This window comes from Carcharhinus amblyrhynchos, chromosome 9 (assembly GCF_965287045.1).
Source record: "Carcharhinus amblyrhynchos chromosome 9, sCarAmb.v2.hapA, whole genome shotgun sequence".
Classification (NCBI taxonomy): Eukaryota; Metazoa; Chordata; class Chondrichthyes; order Carcharhiniformes; family Carcharhinidae; genus Carcharhinus; species Carcharhinus amblyrhynchos.
Genome location: NC_137332.1, coordinates 5564607 through 5589240, shown reverse-complemented (window position 1 = coordinate 5589240; position 24634 = coordinate 5564607). Strand labels below are relative to the sequence as shown.

Below are 24634 nucleotides of genomic sequence, written 5' to 3'. Positions count from 1 at the left end.
TCTCCCTTGTTACTCTTTTGCCCTTTATGTATTTGTAGGTCTTTGGTTTCTCCTTTGCCTTATAGAAGCCATACCAAGCAGAAAATCGGCTTTCTATGGTGCATTTGTAAAAGTCGGTGAGAGTCGTAGCAGACATGCCAAATTTCCTTAGCTTCCTGAGAAAGTAGAGGCAGTATTGGTTTGGAGGGATCAGGATAGGTTGCTGGTGATCTGGATACCTAGAAACTTGAAACTCTCACCCATTTTCACTTCATCCCCATGTATCTAGACAGGGTCATTCCCTTCCCTATGCTTCCTGATGTCGATGACTATCTCCTTCCTTTTGTTGACATTGAGGGGGAGATTATTGTCATTGCACCAATTCACCAGATTCTCTATTTCTTTCCTGTACTCCATCTCATCGTTTGAGTTCCAACCCACTCTGATGGCTGCTCCCCCCCCAGGCAGGGGAGTCTGGAGCACGGGACCACCATCTCAGGATAAGGACTGAGATGAGGAAAATTTCCACCATGCAGGCTTCCGAATCTTTGGAATTCCTTACTGCAGTAACTGAGAATATTCAAGACTGGGATTGATAGATTTTTGGACTTAAAGGGTCCAAGAGGTGGAACTGGTGAGAAAGTGGAGTTCAGGTTTAGGATTAGCCAGGATATTAAATGGAGGAGAAGGTTTGCAGCTCTTGCTGCTGTCTCTAATATCTTTATGTAGCTCCCATGGGGACATGAAGGAAATCCCCAGAACTTGCCTTTTTTCAAGTTTTACCGAAAGCCAGATAACTAACAACACATGATATTTATCCGGGCCAACATCTGCGATTGTGGTGTAAACTTTAGCAATCTTAACCTTGCAGTGTGAGTGTAAGTAGAACACCAAGTGATGTAGATGACTGGGATTCAACTGCCTTTGCCTAGAACGATCGATACTTTGGCTTTCCTGTACCAGCCGGTGGCAACACATAGAACATAGAACATTACAGCACAGTACAGGCCCTTCAGCCCTCAATGTTGTGCTGAGCTATGCCCAATCCCACTCCCTATAATTCTGGAGTGATATTGGGAGAATGTTGGGATGGGCAAACCTTTGTTTTAAACCCAGGAGTGAAATCAGGATTATATTTTACCAATCCAGGATGAACTCTGGGCTACACCGCTGATGTACAGTGGTGGCAGCTTGATACATGAGTTCCTTTGGTATCATCTTTCAAACCCCCAATATCTAGTGCCTCAAGGGCAGCAGATACCTGGGAACACCTTCACCTGCACATTTCCCTCCAGCTCACTCACCATCCTGATTTGGAACTATATCGCTGTTACTTCCCTGTCACTGGATCAAATTCCTGCAACTCCCTTCCTAACAGCACTGTGGGGGTACCTACACTTCAAGGGCTTCGATGGTCCAGGGTCACCACCACCTTCTCTGGGTCAATTCAGGATGGGCAACAAATGCAGGCCTGGCCGGCCACTGCCACATCCCATGAAAGAATAAACATATTCCTTTCACTCTCCTGATCCAAACTCCCCACACCAGCAATAACTTTATTATAGAGTCCTTGAGGTCTACAGCACAGAAACCCATCGTTGGCCCGTCTTCTTTGTGCCAGTCAAAGACAAACCACCCCCGGTATCCAACTTCACTGGGTTTGTTGGTCCCACTTTTTTCATTATTGGAACATGTTTGCTCTGCACTTCTCCCCATTTCCTTCTTAATGTCCCACTCTTCACAGTGTCCCACTGATTTACCGAAAAGTGTCTGCTCCCAGTCCACTCCAGCCAAATCATATTGATCTTATTAAAATCAGCCTTCCTCGGTTTAGAACTTCAATTTCACGTCCATCCTTGTCCTTTTGCATAACTATCCTGAGCCAACATTTCATTGGGAACCAAATACTATCTGTTAGCCTTCAGCCTCTTATTTACCAACAGATTTAACACATTAGGATTATTGTCTTAGCTTCAGAACAGTTACCATCAGTACAACATGATCACAGCTATTTTTGAAAGTGTTTCTCAAGGGTATGTTGGGTTGTTGAACAGAAGTTTGGTCAAGTCATAAGATGGTGCAGAGTAAGGTTCTCACGCAAGGGGAACAGAAACACTTTTGGCATAGATCTGTTGGCTTTTTTAAACACTTTGATGAACTTCTTGGAAGTTTTTTATGACACTGAAAATACAATGCAGGGACAATGATGTTTAGTAATCCAAGCTAATGCCCTGAAGACATGGGTTCAAATCCCACTGCAGCAACTGGTGAAATTTAGATTCAATTAACAAATCTGGAATTGAAAACTAGTCCCTAAGACTCAGGAAATCTGCCATCCATTATGGTGTGGTCTACATGTGACTCCAGATCAGCAACAACAGGATGAAAGCAAAATACTGCGGATGCTGAAATCTAAAATGCTTTCATAAACACAGCAGGTCTGGAAGCATCTGTGCAGAGAGGAAATGTAGTTAATGCCTCAAGCAGCACAGTGGTTAGCACTGTTGCCTCACAGAGCCTTGGGTTACTGTCTATTTGGAGTTTGTACGTTCTCTCCGTGTCTGCATGCTCCAGGTGCTCTGGTTTCCTCCAACAATCCAAAGATGTGCAGGTTAGGTGGAATGGCCATGCTAAGTTGCCCCTTAGTATCCAAAGACGTACGAGTTGGTTGGATTGGCCATAGGAAATGTGTGGGCTTGTGGGGATGGGACAGAGGGGAAGGCCTGGCTAAGATGCTCTTTTAGAGAGTTAGTGTGGACACACTGGGCCAGATGGCCTGTTTCTACACTAAGATGCTTCTATGGTTCTATGGAGTCCATATGACTCATATGGACTCAACACATAATTTTCTCTTTCCATTGATGCTGTCAGAACTGCTGAACTTTTCTAGCATTTTCTATTTTTGTCCACAGGTTGACTCATAAGTGTCCTCAGTTCGAGGGTAATTTGGAATGGGTAATTATTGTTGGTTTAATATCTAAAAGATGGTGCCTCGGACAGTGCAGCACTCCCTCAGTACTGCCCTGGAGTGTCAACCTAGATAACGTTGCTTGAGGGATAAATACTTAGGAAGATCTCCCCCAGTCTTCAGTGAAATGGTGCCTTGGGGCATCTTTTAAAATGGCCAGAAAAGCAGATTGGGCCTCAGTTTAATGTCAGGTCAGGCCCACAGCCCAAGAATAAGGGGAAAAAAATTATTAGATCATTGTAACACAACTGGGAAGCCACCTTATGCTGCCAATCCATTGAGTAAGTCCTGTATTTTTGGTTTTTATTTCTCTGCCCTGGTACACCCTGGGACATCCTGGGACAGTCTGGTACACCCTAGTACACCCTGGGACAGTCTGATACACCCTGATACACCCTGGTACGCCCTGGTACACTCTGGTACACCCTAGTACACCCTGATACACCCTGGGACACCCTGGGACACTCTGGTACACCCTCATACACCCTGGGACACCCTGGTACACTCTGGTACACCCTAGTACACCCTGGTACACCCTGATACACCCTGGGACACCCTGGTACACTCTGGTACACCCTGATACACCCTGGGACACCCTGGTACACTCTGGTACACCCTAGTACACCCTGATACACCCTGGGACACCCTGGTACACTCTGGTACACCCTGGGACACCCTGGTACACTCTGGTACACCCTAGTACACCCTGATACACCCTGGGACACTCTGGTACACCCTGATACACCCTGGGACACTCTGGTACACTCTGGTACACCCTGGGACACCCTGGTACACCCTGGGACACCCTGGGACACTCTGGTACACCCTAGCACACCCTGGTACACCGTGATACATCCTGGGACACCCTGGTACACCCTGGGACACTCTGGTACACCCTGATACACCCTGGGACACCCTGGTACACTCTGGTACACCCTGGTACACCCTGGTACACCCTGGGACACTCTGGTACACACCGAGGTTGGGGTTTGGGCTGCAGTTTAATTGCAGGTCATTATTTTGCTGGTGATATTAATACTCCACAATCATGTGGCAGAGAAGCAAATCGCAAGGCACGGGGCCTTCTAAGTTTTGATGACTTATTTATTGCAGTGTCACTTCTGCTTTCTCCACTCCGAAACAGCAAGCCGAGTCCAGCTGAGGCAGTTCCCTCCCCAACAGCTGTCAAGGCCACACTTTGCGAATTAGTTTGCCACAGAGCTCCTCCTGAAATGGGAGCGCCGCACATCTGTGTCCTGCTCTTGCTGGTGACCATTCCCACCAGCTCCAGTTTTGCTGACATCTCCTGCAGAGATGAGGCTGGCCGGCCTGTGGATTGGTGAGTATTACGTGGTTCACAACTAGCAAACGGTGGAAATAGAGAGGGAAATGGTGGGGGGGGGAGGTTTTCGGGTGGGGGGGGGTGGGTGGGGAGTGGGGGGTGGGGGAATGGGGTGTGGGGTTGATTGAGGCCATGTGAGTCTGGATCCTAGTGGACCAACATCTATCCATTTCATGGTTTTGTTTGATTTGATTTGATTTGATTTATTAATGTCAAAAGTATTGTTTCTTGCGTGCTATACAGACAAAGCACATCATACATAGAGAAGGAAAGGAGAGGGTGCAGAATGTAGTGTTACAGTCATAGCTAGGGTGTAGAGAACGATTAACTTAGTGCAAGGTAAGCCCTTCAAAAGTCTGATGGCAACAGGGAAGCAACTGTTCTTGAGTCAGTTGGGACGTGACCTCAGACTTTTGTGTCTTTTTCCCGATGGAAGAGGGCGGAAGAGAGAATGTCCGGGGTGCATGGGATCCTTAATTCTGCTGGCTGCTTTGCTGAGGCAGCGGGAAGTGTAGACAGAGTCAGTGGATGGGAGGCTGGTTTGCCTGATGGATTGGGCGAATTGAGAAATTGGGGTAATTGAGAAAGAAAGGATTAGCTCTTTTCACAAACACAGGACGTGCTAAAGTGTTTCTCGCTTTCTCAGTATTGGATTCCTAATGGCCAATTTGTGAATAAGATCTCATAGACAGCAATGAGATAGACGAGTAGGCATTTAGTTTTAGCAATGTTGGTTAAATATCGGCCAGGACTCTGGGGACAACTCCCCTGCTTCCCTGCTGTGGAGCTTCTTTCACCAGCTCACGCTTAACATCTCATCTGAAAGACAGTGCCTCAGACAGTGTGGCACTCCCTCGGTACTGCCCTATACTGTCAACATAGATGATGTAGGTTGCAGGATAAATATTGGCCAGGTCCTCAAGTCTTCTTTCAAATGGTGTCAGGGGACATCTTTTTAAACAGTCAGGGAGGCAGATTGGGCCTCGGTTTAACTTCTAGTCTGAATGACGACGCCTCCAGTGCAACATTCCCTCAGAACTGCCCTGGAGTGACAGGCAAACGGTGTGCTCCAGTCTCTGGAGTGAGATGGCAAACACTCTGACTCAAGGCAAGAGCTGCCAACTGACCCACAGGTTAGATCTGAGTACGGGGGCTGTGGGGGTTAAAAGAAATGTCACGCTAATTCATAGGCTCAACTCACTCAAAGTAATGAATAGGAGTCGTCTGCATCTATCCGCGCTATTTTAAGACGCGGGTTGATGGGTTTTTGATAAGCGAGGGGATTAAGGGTTATGGGGAGAGGGCGGGAAAGTGGAACTGAGCCACTGCAGATCAGCCATGATCTTATTGAATGGCGGGGCAGGCTCGAAGGGCTAGATGGCCTACTCCTGCTCCTATTTCTTATGTTCTTATGTTCTTATAGCTCGGTTCTAAAACTGAATGTATGAATTAGAAAGTATCGTCATTTCCAGCACTGATGTTCCTTGTTGTAAAACACTCAAAATCCTTCACACCATTCACAATAACTTCATATTATTACAGCATGAATGGATATTTAATGGTTGCTTTTTGTGAATGACGGTTTTACATGGGTATTTGGCTTCATCTTCCCCACGAGATAGAATCATAGAATCCCTACAGCGCAGAAGGAGGCCATTCAGTCCATCAAGCCTGCACCAACAATAACCCAGGTCCTATCCCCGTAGCCCCATGTATTTATCCTGCTAATCATCCTGACACTAAGGGGTAATTTAGCTGGGCCAACCCACCTAACCTGCACATCCTTGGACTGTGGGAGGAAACCCACCCAGACCTGGGGAGAATGTGTAAACTCCACACAGACGGTAACCCAAGCTGGGAATCGAACCTGGGTCCCTGGCACTGTAAGGCAGCAGTGCTAACCACTGTGCCACCATGCCTCCCTTAACTCAATTATTTCCTGTGGTGTTGGGCACAAGGTGCAAAAACCAGGAGTGGATATCTGATAAAGCAGGGTTGAAGGCAGTGACTAGCCACACCAAGAGAGGTTTGAACATAAACATAAGAAATAGGAGCAGGAGTAGGCCATCTAGCCCTTCGAGCCTGCCCCGCCATTCAATAAGATCATGGCTGATCTGTTGTGGCTCAGTTCCACTTTCCCGCCCTCTCCCCATAACCCTTAATCCCCTCTCTTATCAAGAACCCATCAACCCGCTTCTTAAAAATATTTAGCGAGGCAGCCTCCACCACTTCAACGGGCAGAGAATTCCAGAGATTCACCACCCTTTGAGTGAAGAAGTTCCTCCTCAACTCCGTTTGGTCGTGCATTGGGTCACAGCCCTATTTATGAAGGACTGGGTTCAACCCCCACTCCAGTAGTTGCTGACATCAGGAAGAGCATTTGTGATGTACTGGGTATGAGCATTCTGACATGTAATTATTAGTGAGGCTTTAGTCTGCTCAAACTGTTTTGAACAGTCATAGAACCATAGAACATTACAGCACAGGAACAGGCCTTCTGGCCCTCCTTGTCTGTGCCGAACTATTTCTCTGCCTAGTCCCACTGACCTGCACCTGGACCATATCCCTCCACACCCCTCTCATCCATGTACCTGTCCAAGGTTTTCTTAAATGTTAAAAGTGACCCCGCATTTACCACTTCATCCGGCAGCTCATTCCACACTCCCACCACTCTCTGTGTGAAGAACCACCCCCCCCAACATTTCCTTTAAACTTTCCCCCCTTCACCCTTAACCCATGTCGTCTAGTTTTTTTCTCCCCCAGCCTCAGTGGAAAAAGCTTGCTTGCATTCATTTTATCTATACCCATCATAATTTTATACACCTCTATCAAATCTCCCCTCATTCTTCTACGCTCCAGGGAATAAAGTCCTAACCTATTCAACCTTTCTCTGTAACTCAGTTTCTCAAGTCCCGGCAACATCCTTGTAAACCTTCTCTGCACTCTTTCAACCTTATTTACATCCTTCCTGTAATTAGGTGACCAAAACAGTACACAATACTCTAAATTCAGCCTCACCAATGCCTTATACACCCTCACCATAACATTCCAACTCTTATGCTCAATTGATTTACAAAATGCTCTTTATGACCCTATCTATCTGCGATGCCACTTTTAGGGAATTATGTCATTTGAAGGGATCTTGGTATTGTTGGTCTGTTGGTGGATTTATTTGGTGAATGGTGTCTTGGGCATGTGGGAGGGCACAGAGAGCTGAAGTATATGAATCAGATTCTTCTGCTAATGATTGGTGGTGGAGTGGCAGTGGACACGGCAACGGCATTGGTGGGGTTGTGGGTAGTGGAGATAGGGGTATGGATGGATTATTGGGCGGTGGGGTTTGTAGGGAGCAAAAAGAGAGGAAGGTAAGGAAGGCACTACAATAAAATTACCCTTGTGGAAGAAAGAATTTCCGTGAGGAATGGTGATCACATGGGAAGATGGAGATCAAATGACGGAATTGGTTAAATGTGGCAAAATGAAGGGGCAGATATTTGATACAAGCTTTTGAAAAGTTATTCTTTGTGATAAAAATAAAGATTCACTAGATTTGAATGAGAACATTTTAGAAAATCTGTGCGATGAATTGCAAGAATGCATCAGCATCAATGTTATAGATGAAGAGGGTGTTTTGTTCTAGAATTTCGACACTGGCTAACGCCAATGGGTAGAACAATGCTCTAATCTAGACTCAATGAAGGGGCAGTTATACTGTTGCCACAAAACTTTACAAGGACCTTGTCGCGGAACACAACTGGTGATTAGGAAGTTGTGTTCTTCGATTATTAATGCAGGAATTATTCTAGCAGATTTCAAGAAAAGTGAATATTTATTCATAAGACAGGAAGATATAGAAATAGATGCTCAAAATTATCTCAGGGGATTGAAGATGTCTAAAGATGTGTGGGTTAGGTGGATTAGCCATGGCTAAATTACCCCTTAATGTCCCAAGATGTGTAGGTTAGGGCAATTAGAGGGGTAAGTACGTTACGGTTTATGTATCATAGAATCATAGAACCCTACAGTGCAGAAAGAGGCCCTTCAGCCCATTGAATCTGCACCGAACACAATCCCACCCAAACCCCTACCCCCATATCCCGACATATTATACCCACTAATCCCTCTAACCTACGCATCCCAGGATGCAAAGAGGCAATTTCTTAGCATGGCCAATCAACCTAACCCCTACATCTTTGGACTGTGGGAGGAAACTGGAGTACCCGGAGGAAACCCACGCAGACATGAGGAGAACATGCAAACTCCACACCGACAGTGACCCGAGCCGGGAATCGAACCCAGGACCCTTGAGCCGTGAAGCAGCAATGCTAACCACTGAGCTACCGTGCTGCCCTATATAGTGCCAGGGTGGGATGCTCTGTCGGAGAGTTGGTGCAGACTCGATGGGCCGAATAGCCTTCTCCTGCACTATCGGGATTGTATGATTCAATGATTGTGGGGCTGAGGAGATTAAGAAGATAGGGAAGGAGATGGGGGATTTTGAAACAAGGATGAAAATGTTTGAAACGAAGACATTGCTTGACTGGGAGCACAGGGGTGATGAGTGAATGGGATTTGGTGTGAATAAGGACGTGGGCTGTTGAATTTGGGGTGACCACTGTTCAGAGTGAGGGAGGCCAGGCAGGTATATGTGGAATGGTCAAGCACAGCGATACAAAGACATGAATAAGTGTTTCAGCACTAAGTAAGGTGTGACACGGCTTTATATCATATCGCTCGGACATATTGGACTAAACTTGTCCTCAAGTGCAGCAGTGAAGGACTGCATTGTAGGAGGTACGAAGTTAAACCTTTACAGTTTATTGTTTCAAACACTCATAAACTTTGGGTGTTTTTGTGTTTCTTTTGCCATTACCAATTTCTCGCCTCACAGGTTTGTCATTTATAAGTTGCCCAAACATAAAGTTCATCAAACCGTCGGGATGGGATTAAAATACTTGTACTTAGATCCTTCAACTGGAAACTGGCAGCAGAGCAAACACCTTATCAATATGACGGAGAGTGCCACTGGGAGAACTCTGCAGCAACTTTACTTCACTTATAAATCAAAGGTAAGTGTTAACATAAAGATAAAAGCAAAATACTGCGGGGGTGTTAACATGATTAAACCAGATGCAAACTAAAGAATCTTCTCGACCACAAAACGCAGGAACAGATGGAGGCCATTCATCCATTGACTCTGCACCACAGTTCAATGAAATCTTGACTGACCTGATATGATAACCCTCAACTCCACTTTCCAGCCTTATTCTCATAATCCTTGATTCCCTCACTCATTAAAGGTCCATCTATCTCAGCCTTGATGACACAGCCTCTACAGCCCTCTGCGATAAAGATCTCCGCAATTTCACTACTCTCTGAGAGAAGAAATTCGTCCTCATCTTACATGAATGACCCCTTATGCCCTCTGGTCCTAGACTCTCCCACAAAAGGGAACAACCTCTCAGCGTCTATCCTGTCAGTCCGCCTGAGAATCTGAAATGTCTCATTCTTCTAAACTCCAATAAGCACGGAACCACCCTACTCAACCTCTCCTCATAAGAAAATCCCTTGATACCTGGGATAAACCCCTAATGAATCTTGTCTGGATTGTCTCCAGTGCTGGTATACCTTTCCTTAGATAAGGGCACCAAAGCAGTTCACAGTATTCCAGGTGCGGTCTAACTACTGCCTTGTCTAGTTTTAGTAAGACTTCCCTATTTTTATGCTCCATTCCCTTTGAAATTGAGACTATAAGATATAGAAGCTGAATTGGCCATTCAGCCCATCGAGTCTGCTCTGCCATTCAATCATGGCTGATACGTTTCTCAACTCCATTCTCCCGCCTCTTCCCCATAACCTTTGGTCCCCTTACCAATCAAGACCCTATCTATCTCTTCTTAAATATACTCAATGACCCAATCTCCACGGCCTTCTGTAGCAATGAATTCCACAGATTCACCACCCTTTGGCTAAAATGTCTCTTCCTCATCTCAGTTCTACTTTACTCTGAGGCTATGCCCTCGGATCCTAGTCTCTTCCCCATGTTCACTCTATCCAGGCCTTTCAGTATTCTGTCAGTTTCAATGAGATGCTACCTCATCCTTCTGAACTCCATGGAGTACAGACCCGGAACCCTTAAACGCTGTTCATTAAGACCAACATTCCACTTGTTTTCCCAATGAGCTGCTGAATGCACATGCTAACTCTTTTGATTTATATACGAGGGCCCACAAATCCCTCTGTTCTGCAGCTTTCTGCATTCTTTCTCCATTTTAATAATATTCAGCTTTTTTATCCTTCCTGCAGAAGTGCATAACTTCACATTTCCCTACGTTATATTGCATCTGCTAGATTTCATCCACTCACTTAGAGGCCTATGTGCCTCTGAAGACTCGTCATGTCATCCTCACCACTTGTCTCCCCAACTATTCTGTCATCACAAACTTGGCAAAGGTACATTCACTTCGTCATCCAAGTCATTAATATATAGCATCAATAATCGTGGCCCCAGCACTAACCCCTGTGGCACTCCACTAATTACAGGTTACTATCCTGAAAATACCCCTCTGATCCCAACTCTCTGTCTTCTATCAGTTACTCAGTCCTCTATGCATGCTAATATACCTCCCCTAAAACCCTGAGCTCTTATTTTATTATGTAGCCTTCTGTGCATTACCTTACCAAATGCTTTTTGGAAATCTAAGTATGTTACTTACTGTAGCACAGTGGTTAGCACTGCTGCTTCACAGCTCCAGGGACCTGGGTTCAATTCCCAGCTTGGGTCACTGTCTCTGTGGAGTTTGCACATTCTCCTCGTGTCTGTGTGGGTTTCTTCCGGGTACTCCAGTTTCCTCTCACAGTCCAAAGATGTGTGGGTTAGGTTGATTGACAATGCTAAAAATTGCTCCTTAGAGTCATGAGATGTGTAGGTTAGGGGGATTAGTGGGTAAATCTGTGGGGGTAGTGCCTGAGTGGGATTGTGGTCGGTGCAGACTCAATGGGCCGAATGGCTTACTTCTGCTCTGTAGGGTCTCTATGATTCCATCTAATGGGTCCCTTTTATCACCACCCGAAAGAATTTTAATAAACATCTCAGTTATGATTCCCCTTCATGAAGCTGTGCTGACTTTGCTCAATTATATTATACAGTTCTAAACATTCTTCATAATCATAAGAACTAGGAGCAGGAGTGGGCAAATCAGTCCCTTCGAGCCTGCTCCACCATTCAATACAAACACGGCTGATCTCATCACAGCCACAACTCTACTTTCCTGGCCATTCACTATAGCCCTTCAGGGACTCTTAATGGAATGTAACAGCGGCGGATGTTGAGCTACTGACCTCTAGTTACCCATGTTTTATTTTTTATCTCCCTTCCTTTCCCTGCTCGTTCCTTCCAGACTGTCACGAAGCACTCCTCAATTAAAGGGGTTTTAGTGCTGAAAATGAAATGTTTTCTATTCCAAACCATCATCATCAAAGCTCAAAGCACCCTGTCGTGGTGGAAGGGGAACATATTCTCTTCCAGCACTCTCAAATGTTTCCATTTTGCCAAACCTGTCACGAATGTGGGATTACAAATTAGTGCTGAGATAGGGCAAATCATAGAATCCCTGCAGTGTAGAAGGAGGCCATTCAGCCCATCGAGTCTGCACTGACCACAATCCCACACAGGCCCACAACCCCCATAACTGCATGCATTTATGCTGCTAATCCCCCTGACACTGAGGGGCAATTTAGCATGGAGGTTCACTAGGCTGATACCGGAGATGAGGGGGTTGGACTATGAAGAGAGACTAAATAGACTGGGTCTGTACTCGTTGGAGTTTAGAAGGGTGAGGGGGGATCTTATAGAGACGTATCAGATAATGAAGGGGATGGATAGGGTAGAGATAGAGAGATTCTTCCCGCTTAGAAAGGACAGCAGGACTAGAGGGCACAGCCTCAAGATAAGAGGTGGGGGGGGGGTGCAGTTTAGATCGGAATTGAAGAGGAACTTCTTCACATTGGAATTCTCTGCCCGTTGAAGTGGTGGAGGCTGCCTCGCTAAATATATTGAAGTCACGGGTAGATAGGTTTCTGACAGACAAGGGAATTAAGGGTTATGGGGAGAAAGTGGGAAAGTGGAACTGATCCACTTCAGATCAGCCATGATCTTATTGAATGGTGGGGCAGGCTCGAAGGGCTAGATGGCCGACTCCTGCTCCTATTTCTTATGTTCTTATGTAATCCACCTAGCCTACACATCTTTGGAGTGTGGGAGGAAACCGGAGCACCAGGAGGAAATGCACACAGACACAGGGAGAATCATAGAATCATAGAAACCCTACAGTGCAGAAAGAGGCCCTTCGGCCCATCGAGTCTGCACCAAACATAATCCCACCCAGGCCCTGCCCCCATATCCCTACATATTATACCCACTAATCCCTCTAACCTTCGCATCCCTGGACACTAAGGGGCAATTTCTTATCATGGTCAATCAACCTAACCCGCACATCTTTGGACTGTGGAAGGAAACCGGAGCACCTGGAGGAAACCCACGCCGACACGAGGAGAATGTGAAGACTCCGCACAGACAGAGATCTAAGCAGGAATTGAACCCGGGTCCCTGGCACTGTGTGCGGCAACAATGCTAACCACTCTACCATCGTGTCGCCTTTAACTCCATTCTGCTTCAGCAAAGTGTAGCTGCCTGATAATGTGGGATGTAACCAGGGAGAGGCAATATGACCATTTGGAATTCCACCTCACTGAACTCACACCACCTTAGATTTGATCAATGGAGAGATTACAACACCAAAACTGGTCATTTGGATCAACTGGTCTGCAACTTATTAACAGAATCTTCTTCTTTCACCTTCAGCTGCCTATTTACTCCTTCAGAAATATATCTGTAAGGTAAAGGCACCATAGTTCCAGATGACCATAGGCTGGTGATAATTTAACCTGAGGATCACCACACCTAAGTTAACCTGTATTGCTACTGTTAGTGATTTGTGAACCTGTGCCCCCAGTTCCCTTTGATCCGCTGCTTCATTTAGACTTTTGGAAAATGAGGCAGAAAATAAAACATAAAAAATATCAAGAGAAGGCCATTTGAACTCTTGAGTCTGCTCTGCCATTCAATAAGATCATGGCCAACCTGACTGTGGCCTCATCTCCATTTTGCTGTTTTCCCCCTTCCATAACCAGGGTGGCACGGTGGCACAGTGGTTAGCATTGCTGCCTCACACTGCCAGGTACCCAGGTTTGATTCCCACCTCGGGTCACAGTCTGTATGGCATCTGCACATTTTCCCCATGTCTGCCTGGGTTTCCTCTGGCTGCTCTGGTTTCCTTCCACAGTCCAAAGATGTGCGGTTAGATGGATTGGCCATGATAAACTGCCCCTTTGTGTCAGGGGACGAGCGAGGGTAAATGCATGGGATTATGGGGATAGGGCCTGGGGAAGGGGTGGATTGTGGTTGGTGCAGATTCAATGGGCTGAATGGCCTCCTTCTGCACTGTAGGGATTCTGTGATAACCCTAGCTGACTCATCTTGTTAATGAAAAATCTGTCAACCCCAGCTTTGAATATATTGTGACCCAGCCTCTATTGCCCTATAGGGAAGGGAATTCCAAACATAAGAACATAAGAAATAGGAGCAGGAATAGGCCATCTAGCCCTTCGAGCCTGCCCCGCCATTCAATAAGATCATGGCTGATCTGAAGTGGATCAGTTCCACTTTCCCACTTTTTCCCCATAACCCTTAATTCCCTTGTCTGTCAAAAACCTATCTACCCGTGCCTTAAATATATTTAGCGAGGTAGCCTCTACCACTTCAACGGGCAGAGAATTCCAGAGATTCACCACCCTTTGAGTGAAGAAGTTCTTCCTTAACTCTGTTCTAAACTGCACCCTCCCTTATCTTGAGGCTGTGCCCCCTAGTCCTGCTGTTCTTTCTGAGCGGGAAGAATCTCTCTACCTCTACCCTATCCATCCCTTTCATTATCTTATATGTCTCTATAAGATCCCCCCTCATCCTTCTAAACTCTAACGAGTACAGACCCAGTCCATTTAGTCTCTCTTCATAGTCCAACCCCCTCATCTCCGGTATCAGCCTAGTGAACCTCCTCTGCATTCCCTCCAAGGCCAATATATCCTTGTGTAAGTGCGGCGACCAAAACTGCACACAGTACTCCAGCTGCGGCCTCACCAGTGCCCTGTACAGTTGCAGCAAGATCTCCCTGCTTTTATATTCTATCCCCCTCGCTATAAAGGCCAGCATCCCATTTGCCTTCTTGATCACGCGCTGCACCTGCAGACTGTGTTTTTGCAACTCATGCACAAGGACCCCCAGGTCCCTCTGCACCGTAGCATGTTGCAGCTTTTCGCCTTTTAAATAATAATCCCTCCTACTATTATTTCTACCAAAGTGGATAACCTCACACTTGCTAACATTATACTCCATCTGCCAGGTCCTCGCCCACTCGCTCAGCCTATCCAGATCCCTCTGCAGACTTTCCACACCCTCCGCACAATGTGCTTTTCCACTCATCTTTGTGTCATCAGCAAACACTAACCATCCTCTCTGAAAAAAGAAATTACTCATCTCTGTTTGAAACCTCCTATTTTAATTCACTCTTAAACCACCTACCAAACTGCGCTGACTCATGCTTATGTTTACTGAGATCCATCTGCCATTGACTCTCCCCATCCTTCAAGTTTGCAAATATATTCTTTATCTTGTGTGACTTTATGGAATTATATGCTTGGATCACTGTTGTTCCCTTGGAGACAGGTCAATGACAGAGCATATTTTCTCTACAATGATGCGGCACCATTAATGCCTTATGATATGAAGCATGGACATACAAAAGGTAATTGAATCTTCTATACATTGGCACAGAGTTTTGATTGACTGAACAAACGTGCGTGGAGCCTGAAAGTCCAGAGTTGAACTTGGTCCGTTTATATTGGTCATTTATGAATCTAGGACTCATTCGTAGACTTAGGGGAACAAAGTGTCTCAAAGCAGCTGCTGTCGGATAACTTTACTTTCATGGAATCTCTGGATGTGTTTGGCAATGACGTTGATTCCAGGCAAAAGTGAAATGTGAAGGATTATCAGTTTTCAGAGTAATATTTAAATAACTTCAGTCACTTGTCAACATAAGAAAGGCTTTATGTGACATGACACACAACTTATTGCTGTTCGCCATTGGTTAATAATTAGCCAACTTGTAATGGCCTTTACCATTAGTTGCTTCTTTGGGGAGGTGAAGGATAATGACCTCGACAACAGTGAACCATGAGTTTATACCTCAGTTTCTGGTTACCAGCCTGATAGCAGCCCTCTCTTCCAATAGCAGGAGAGGACACGGGTTTTCTTCATGCTATCTTTTTCTGGGTTTTTCTTGTCCACTTTTCTTTCTTCCTTTTCCTGCTGTTTTTCTAACTCATGGATCTTGGGAATCAATAACCAAGCTTCAATGATGATGGGCCAAAGGGGTTGTTATACTCTGTATGGTTCTATGACCCTATGATCATACTGAAAATGGGTCAGTCACAAAGGGCCAAAGGGCCTATTCCTGCTCCAAGTTCCGATGTTTGTGTGCTTCGTGCTCGTGGTCAGCTATGAAGTCCGTCTGTAGGAGTTGGAGTTCCTACCTGAGGCACCTTGAACCCAACCTTTGCAATAGGGTGGCCTCCACTGCTGATTCATCCTCCCCTCCAGAATCTAGACAGAAAGGAAGTTTAGATTTATTTGGTGCCTTTCATGATATCAGGATGTTTCAAAGCATTTTACAGCCAATGAAACACTTTTGAAAATAATCACCATGGGACAAGGGTGTCTCTGGCTGGCCAGCATCTATTGCCCATCCCTAGTTGCCCTTGAGAAGGTGGTGGTGAGCTGCCTCCTTGAATTGCTGCAGTCCACGTGCTGTGGATTGTCCTACAATGCCATTAGGGAGGGAATTCCAGGATTTTGAACGAGTGACTGCAAAGGAACGGCGATACATTTCCAAGTCAGGATGGTGAGGGGCTTGGAGGGGAACCTGCAGCTAGTGGTGTTCCCATGTATCTATTGCCCTTCTGGATGGAAGTGGCCTTGGGTTGGTTTGGAAGGTGCTGTCTAAGGATCTTTGGTGAATTGTTGCAGTGCACCTTCTAGATGGTACACACTGCTGCTACTGAGCATCGGTGGTGGAGGGAGTGAATATTTGTAGGTGCCAATCAAGCGGGCTGCTTTGTCCTGGATGGTGTCAAGCTTCTTGAGTGTTGTTGGAGCTGCACCCACCCAGGCAAGTGGAGAGTATTCCATCACACTCCTGACTTGTGCCTTATAAGAACATAAGAACATAAGAAATAGGAGCAGGAGTAGGCCATCTAGCCCTTCGAGCCTGCCCCGCCATTCAGTAAGATCATGGCTGATCTGAAGTGGATCAGTTCCACATTCCCGCTTTCTCCCCATAACCCTTAATTCCCTTGTCTATCAAAAACCTATCTACCCGTGACTTCAATATATTTAGCGAGGCAGCCTCCACCACTTCAACGGGCAGAGAATTCCAGAGATTCACCACCCTTTGAGTGAAGAAGTTCCTCCTCAACTCCAATCTAAACTGCACCCCCCCTTATCTTGAGGCTGTGCCCTCTAGCCCTGGTGTCCTTTCTAAGCAGGAAGAATCTCTCTACCTCTACCCTATCTATCCCCTTCATTATCTTATACGTCTCTATAAGATCCACCCTCATCCTTCTAAACTCCAACGAGTACAGACCCAGTCCATTTAGTCTCTCTTCATAGTCCAACCCCCTCATCTCTGGTATCAGCCTAGTGAACCTCCTCTGCACTCCCTCCAAGGCCAATATATCCTTGTGTAAGTGCGACGACCAAAACTGCACACAGTACTCCAGCTGCGGCCTCACCAGTACCCTGTATAGTTGCAGCAAGACCTCCCTACTTTTATATTCTATCCCCCTCGCTATAAAGGCCAGCATCCCATTCGCCTTCTTGATCACCTGCTGCACCTGCAGGCTGGGTTTTTGCGACTCGTTGCCAAGGACCCCCAGGTCCCTCTGCACCGTAGCATGCTGCAGCTTTTTGCCTTTTAAATAATAATCTCTCCTACTATTATTTCTGCCAAAGTGGATAACCTCACTCTTGCTAACATTATGCTCCATCTGCCAGGTCCTCGCCCACTCGCTAAGCCTATCCAGATCCCTCTGCAGACTTTCCACACCCTCCGCTCAATTTGCTTTTCCACTCATCTCCGTGTCATCAGCAAATTTCGTCACCCTACACTCAGCCCCCTCCTCCAGATCATCAATATAAATGGTAAATAGCTGAGGCCCCAGCACCGATCCCTGGGGCACTCCACTAGTCACCAACCGCCAACCAGAATAGCACCCATTGATACCAACTCTCTGCCTCCTATTAGACAACCAATCCCCTATCCACGCTAACACCTTACCCCCAACTCCGTGCACCCTAACCTTCTGTCGCAACCTTTTATGAGGCACCTTATCAAACGCCTTCTGGAAATCTAAAAAGACCACATCCACCGGTTCCCCTCTATCCACCGCACTAGTCACATCCTCATAGAAATCCAATAAATTCGTCAAACACGACTTCCCCTTAACGAATCCGTGCTGCGTCTGCTCTATCAAACCATTCTTTTCTAGGTGCCTCGCTATTTCTTCTTTGATGAAGGATTCTAGCAGTTTACCAACTACAGACGTTAAACTAACTGGCCTATAATTCCCTGCCTTTTGCCTGCTACCCTTTTTAAACAGCGGCGTAACATTAGCCGTTTTCCAATCTTCCGGCACTTCCCCGGAATCCAGCGAATTTTGGTAAATAATCACTAAGGCACCTTGTAGGTGGTGGACAGGCTTTGGGGAGTGAAGTGGTGAGTTACTCACTGCAGGATTCCTAGCCTCTGGCCTGTGGCCAATTTACGCACAGTGAGCTCCTTAAGTTGGATCATGACCATGAACGGATTATCTATTTAAAACTCTTCTCGAGGGATCAGCCAAAGTTTTCCCTTCTCTTCTCGGTAGTGTTAAAGGGACCTTTCAGGTTTAACCCTGGGAGAGCAGACAACGTCCCAGTTTGTTGCAGGAGTCACTGGGAGGTGATCAGGAGCAGATCCTATCCCTCGGGAACACGCAGTTAATGTTAGCACCATTCCAGAGTGGCTCTCTCTGAGGTGAAGTAATCGATTCAGCACAAACTCAATCCAAGGTATTTCTTGAGACAGGTTTACTGAACCAGCTTTGTAATTTTTGCCTTTTAAATAAATAGGTTTCAGTTCCTCAGCTATGAAATCGTACAGCTTCACAGCGAATAAAACATTTCAGAAATTCGAACAAGCAAGTATCAGGAACTAAAGCGGAGAGGTCAGCACACTTGGGAGTTTGAGAAGGAGTTCAAATGTAGAGTGCGGATATTGTACAATTATTCATTTCCTTTGATCTACTGTTTATTAAAGTCATAGAATCCCTCCAGTGCAGAAAGAAGCCATTCAGCCCATCGAGCCTGCATTGGCAACAATGCCACTCAGGCCCCACCCCCGTAACCCCAGGCATCTACGCTACTAATCCCCCTGATGCTAAGGGACAATGTAGCTTGGCCAATCCACCTAACCTGCACATCTTTGGATTGTCAGAGAAAACCTGGATGGCTTGGTGGCACAGTGGTTAGCACTGCCGCCTCACAGCGCCAGGGACCCAGGTTCAATTCCCGGCTTGGGTCCCTGCAGAGTCTGCACGTTCTCCCCGTGTCTGCATGGGTTTCCTCCAGGTTTCCTTGCACAGTCTGAAAGATGTGCTGATTAGGTGCATAAGTCATGCAAAATTCTCCCTCAGTGTACTCGAACAGGCGCTGGAGTGTGGCGACTAGGGGATTTTCACAATAACTTCATTGTAGTGTTAATGAAAGCCTATTTGTGACACTAATAAATAAACTTGGACCACCTGGAGGAAACTCAAGCAGACACAGGGAGAACGTGCAAACTCTACGGAGATAGTCATCGAAGGCTGGAATTGAACCCAGGTTCCTGGCACTGTGAGGCAGCAGTGCAAACCACTGCGTCACCCATAATAAAATATTTCCAATTAGTTATAAAAGATATTGGAGATGGGGAAAATGGCACTTGTGGTTAATTGTTGAGCATCGTCTAATTGTGGAAACAACATGTTGAGTTTTGAAATGTAATCAATCTGATGGGTTTCTGTAGTCATGTGACTAAACCATGAGCCTGCCTCAGGAGGCAGACATTTTCAGATCCATTCAATAAAACTTCACTGGAGAAGACTTGTACTTGGAACAGAGTGGACTTGCTGCTGTCCAGTTGGGTTTGGGAAGGCAGTACACCATGTCAACGTGTTGGGGAGTCACTGATGAGAACACGCCTTCAGCTGGAGTTGTCAATTCCAGTTCACCATCTTGGAGCCCAAATCTGCAATTCAGGTTCTGAGCTGAGTAGGCCTCACAAGAGTTTCCGGTTTCCTATAGTTCCCCCTAATCTCCGTATCTGAACCCCCAATATTCCTTCCTGTTGCTCAATGTCTGCATTGTTAATACAAGCTTCTAAATCCTGTCCCATAGTGTCCCTCATGATGTTTATCAGTCACGTGTTTTGATGGTATGTCACTCATTGTTAACTAATTCTAGGTGTTCTGCTGTTCGACAAACACCAAGGATTCTGGCTAAGTCACAGCGTTCCACATTTCCCTCCTTTTCCTAACAAGAAATATTCATGGCCTTCCTCTGGAAAGAAATATGGACAGACTCTCTTCTGTTTCACATACAAATACAGTCAAGTGATGGAAATTGGTAAGGAATGATTATTTTTAATGCTGCGATATTGTTGGAGAGTTAATCCCTGGGAAAGGAATGCTGGAGTCAGGTGGGAGGTGACACGGCTGGTCCAATGATGGAGGAAAGAGTCAGGAGCTGGCCTGATACCTTCCAATGCCACAGCAAGGGAAAAATTAACAGTTCAGACCATCACCATCTTGGAGAGGCGATGGCCTCTCTCAACCCAGAAACTCAGCTAATGCCCTGGGGATCCGAGTGCGAGTTGTGCCACGGCAAATGGTGGAATTTAAATTCGATAAAAAAATTACTTGGAATTAAGAATCCACTGATGACCATTGTCGATTGTCAGAAAAACCCATCTGGTTCACTGATGTCCTTCAGGGAAGGAAATCTGCCATCCTTACCCGGTCTGGCCCACATGTGACTCCAGAGTCACAGCAATGTGGTTGACTGCCCTCTCAAGAACAACCAGGAATGGGCAATGAATGCTGGCCAGCTAGTGATGCTCATGTCCCACCAATTAATAAATAAAAATATTCTTATTTCCTTGTTTGACTAGTGTTCTATCTTAAAGCATACAAGACCAGTTCAGACCAGTGTTTTTAAAATATTTGTTGAAGGGAAATGGGTGTTGCTGGCCAGGTCAGCTTTTGTTGTCCGTCTCTAATTGTCCTTGACTTGCTACTCAAAGGACATTGGAGAGTCTGTGGGTCTGGAGTCCCATATAGACCAGAAAGGATAAGGGCAGAATGTTTCATTCCTTAGAGGATGTTCGTGAACCAGACGGGTTTTTACAACAATCAGCAATGGTTTCACGGTCATCATTAGAGTTTAAATTCCAGATTTATCTAAATCGAATTTGAATTTCACCATCTGCCGTGGTGGGATTAGAACCCAGAACATTACCCTGGGTCTCTGAATTACTAGTGACAATACCATAGTGGCTTACTTTCATTTCCCCGTTTGACTGTAACTTCTTCTGGGTAATCAGCAGCGGGTGGCTCAGGGGAGTGGCTGCCCGATGGGTGGCCAATTTTGCCAACTAATGGCATCCCCAATCTTAATTGTTCCACCAGTGAATGGTGGCACCTTCAGTTGCCTTGGCCACAGGCTCTGAAACACCTGCCCTACACCTCGCCATTTGCTTCCCTCCTTTAAGACATTCCTTAAAGTCTATGGGGTAAATTTTTCCAGTGTGGGAATCACCCTGGCTGGGACAGACAATTTGGCGGGCCGTTTGCAAGTCCATTGACCTTGGGTGGAAATGTCTGGTCTTGGGAAGGGTGCGACAAGAGAATCCCACCCTGCCTGTTGGGCCTTTTTTTTGGGGGTCAACTCACCTAATGTCTCCTAACGCGCCTCAGTGTCACATCTTGTTTTCTAATATCCGGCGAAGCATCTCAGAATGTTTCATCAAGATTTGGATGCTATTAAAATTCATGTTGACGTTGTTACTGATACTCCAATTCACAACATATGGTCTGCACATAAATCAGTGGGAAATTGGGCCCTGGAAGGCGGAAAGAAGCTTTAAGCACAGCATATTTAATATACAGCCTTTCTGTTCTGTATTTGAAGACATGACCTTGCAGACTTCTCACCGACAGATTAACAGCACAAGGATCTTTCTTTGCAGGAAGGCAGTTTTTATATTATAACCCACGTGTCTACAATTGGTCTCTCCCTGATATCTTCCTGCCTAAGCTTTCGGTTCTCCAATTGGTCGCCAAAGGCTGGAGCATTTCCAAGTCGCCCTGGATTCGCCAAACCCACCTGACATCCTCCGGGGGGGTCCGGTTCCAGAACTTCGCAAAGTACAAGAACTTTGAAGATGGTAAGTGGTCAAGTCGGGAAAACAGACTGTAGGAAATGTCTTCTGATTCAAGAATGGAGGAGGAAGACGGGGTCACCCAGACGGCGATGCAGCTCAGAAGGATACCATTCTGTCCATCGTGATTGTGCTGGCTCTTTGAACGAGATATCCAATTAGTCCCACTCTCCCCTGACCTTTCCCTGCAGCCTTGCAAATGTTTCCCCAATTTTCTCCAGTTTGAAAGATATTATTGAATCTGCTTCCACCATCTGTTCAGGCAGCGCCTTCCAAGATCACAACAGCTCACTATGTGTAAATAAAAGTTCTCCTCATCTCCCGTCCTGTTCCTTTTCAAATGACCTGAACCCTGTACCTCTAACTGCTAACCCTCTGATTTGCCACTAATTTTCTTACTTCAGGCTCTTATGTCCGTGTGTCAGTTAGAAACTGACAATGTACACTTGCCATGAGAAAAAATATCAACCATGATTGAATAGCAGAACACAGTCGATGGGCCGAGTGGCCTAATTCTGCTCCTATGTCTTATGGAGAATTCCGGCCAGGTGACGACTTTGCATGGTCTCCCAATATAAACGCTGCCTCCGCTGCTTGTGGCTGTTCCCAAAAGGAAATGGTTGATATGATTCTCATCCCCATTCTCCATAACCCCTGATCCTCTTATTAATCAAGAACCTATCTATCTCTGTCTTAAAGACACTCAATGACCTGACCTCCACAGCCCTCTGCAACAAAGAGTTCCACAGATTCCCCACTCTCTGACTGAAGAAATTCCTCCTCATCTCTGTTTTAAAGGATCGTCCCTTTGTCCTGAGGTTGTGCCCTCTGGTTCCACTTTTTCCTACGAGTGGAAACATCCTCTCCACGTCCATTCTATCCAGGCTCGCAGCCTCCTGTAAGTTTTCTTATGCCATTCCCACATCTCCGCTCTAGCTCATCCACAATCTCCTGTGACATTATCATCTAACCACGTGCCTCGGTCGAATCGTCTTTCTGCTCCCTGTGCTCTCTGGGAGATCTTTGTGTTTTTCAGCTCTGATCCAATGGTCAAATTACTGACATTTTATTTTCTGGATGTCACTTTTTAAGAGTGTTCTGAGCTCTTTGCAATTTGAAGCACCTCTCCAACCATCTTACTGTTTGCAATGGAGTCATAACCAGGGTCGGAATTTTACTGCCTCGCCCATCCCAGAATTGTGGTGGGCGAGGGTCTTCATTGGCCCCGGGTGGGAGCGTTCGAGCCTCGAGCAAGCGAGGTGGTAAAGTGCTGGCACATATGTCTTAGCATTTGCATTTCAGTGGCCTTTAATTTCCTCTGTAGGTCTTTATTACTGGTCCATTTTCACTGGGGAGTCAGGAATCTAGAATAGAATGAAGGGGCTGGATGGCTTCATTTTGTACTTCAGTTTCTGTGTTCTCAGATAAAAGTGTGATAAGAGTAACATTATTAAAGAAGAAGGAAGTAAGGTTTTGTGGTCAGAAATGGATGCAGATGTGTGATGTTTTAAATACATTCTCGATGTATCTGCAACATTTCAGTGGCTATTTTTCACCATCAGTTACTTTCCCTGTTATCTTCCAGATATTTACACAGGTTGGGTTGCTCAGGCCCTGAAGACGGATTTGTTGGTAGAAACTTGGAATGGCAGCAGATATGAGCTCCCTTCCAATTGCACCCTCCTCAAACACGTCTACAATGTCATCAGAGTCAAGCTGCCGGGGCCTGCCCTCTTCTACTCGCACAACGATCACAGCAAATGGTGCGTGTCTCTGCATCGTCATGAGCAGTGGGTCTGTATTGGTGACCTGAATCGGACATCTGGCCAGATGTGGAGAAGTGGAGGACTTCTCTGCACACAGCACCCAAATATTTACAAAGCTTTCCACCACTCCGTCTCCTGGTACCAGAACTGTACGGACACCCAGATAATGGAACCAGGAGAGACCTGGACCTGAAGGTTTAATTTATTGTTATAACTGAACAATTTTGACCCTACAAACCTGGGTGCTGTCCTCCTACGATGCAATGAGTCAAGCAGCAGAGATTGTCAATGTAGTTCCTTGCTAAACTTCTCATTTGGAAGCTCATTTAATTTGGAAAACTTGACACGATTATTTAAAAAAAATTCTTGCCATTTAGAAAGAACAAACAAAGAACAGCACAGGAACAGGCCCTTCTGCTCACCAAGCCTGCACCGATCACATTGTCTCATCTAGACCAACAGCCGATATCCCTCTATTCCCCGCCTGTTCATGTGTCTATCCAGATAAGTCTTAATTGTCGCTAACGTGTCTGCCTCAATCACCTCACTTGGCAGTGCATTCCAGGTCCCCACTACCCTCTGTGTAAAAACTTTCCCGTACATCTCCACTGAACCTTTACCCCCTTATCTTGAACTTGTGCCCCTTTGTAATTGCCATTTCCACCCTGGGAAAAAACCTCTAACTGTTCACCCTATCTACTACACCTCTCATTATAAACTTCTATCAGGTCACCCCCCCAGCCTCCATCTTTCCAGGGAGAACAATCCCAGTTTATTCAATCTCTCCTTGTGGCTAATACCCTCCCAGACCAGACAACATCCTCATAAATCTTTTCTGTACTCCCTCCAAAGCCTCCACGTCCTCCTGGTAGTGTGGTGACCAGAATTGAACACAGTATTCCAGACATGGCCTAACCAATGTTTTATATAGCTGTAACATAATTTGCCA

General features: G+C 45.9%; 1 protein-coding gene across 1 annotated transcript; it reads left to right on the top strand.

Annotated features, from left to right (window-relative positions):
• Positions 1–1977: 1977 nt before the first annotated feature.
• Positions 1978–23878, top strand: dnase2b (deoxyribonuclease II beta). Its single transcript, XM_080196458.1, has 7 exons — positions 1978–2012; positions 4092–4286; positions 9181–9358; positions 15070–15148; positions 19945–20106; positions 21728–21925; positions 23505–23878. Exons 1-7 carry the CDS (start codon positions 1978–1980, stop codon positions 23876–23878), a joined length of 1221 nt encoding a protein of 406 aa, XP_080052584.1.
• The last annotated feature ends 756 nt before the right edge of the window (positions 23879–24634 follow it).

Excerpts from the sequence above, each read along its gene's own strand:
- dnase2b (XM_080196458.1), top strand. The coding sequence starts at position 1,978 with ATGATCACAGCTATTTTTGAAAGTGTTTCTCAAGG. Across the intron at positions 9,359-15,069 it reads ACTTCACTTATAAATCAAAG|GTCAATGACAGAGCATATTT; the intron begins GTAAGTGTTAAC and ends CCTTGGAGACAG. Across the intron at positions 15,149-19,944 it reads GAAGCATGGACATACAAAAG|GTGTTCTGCTGTTCGACAAA; the intron begins GTAATTGAATCT and ends AACTAATTCTAG.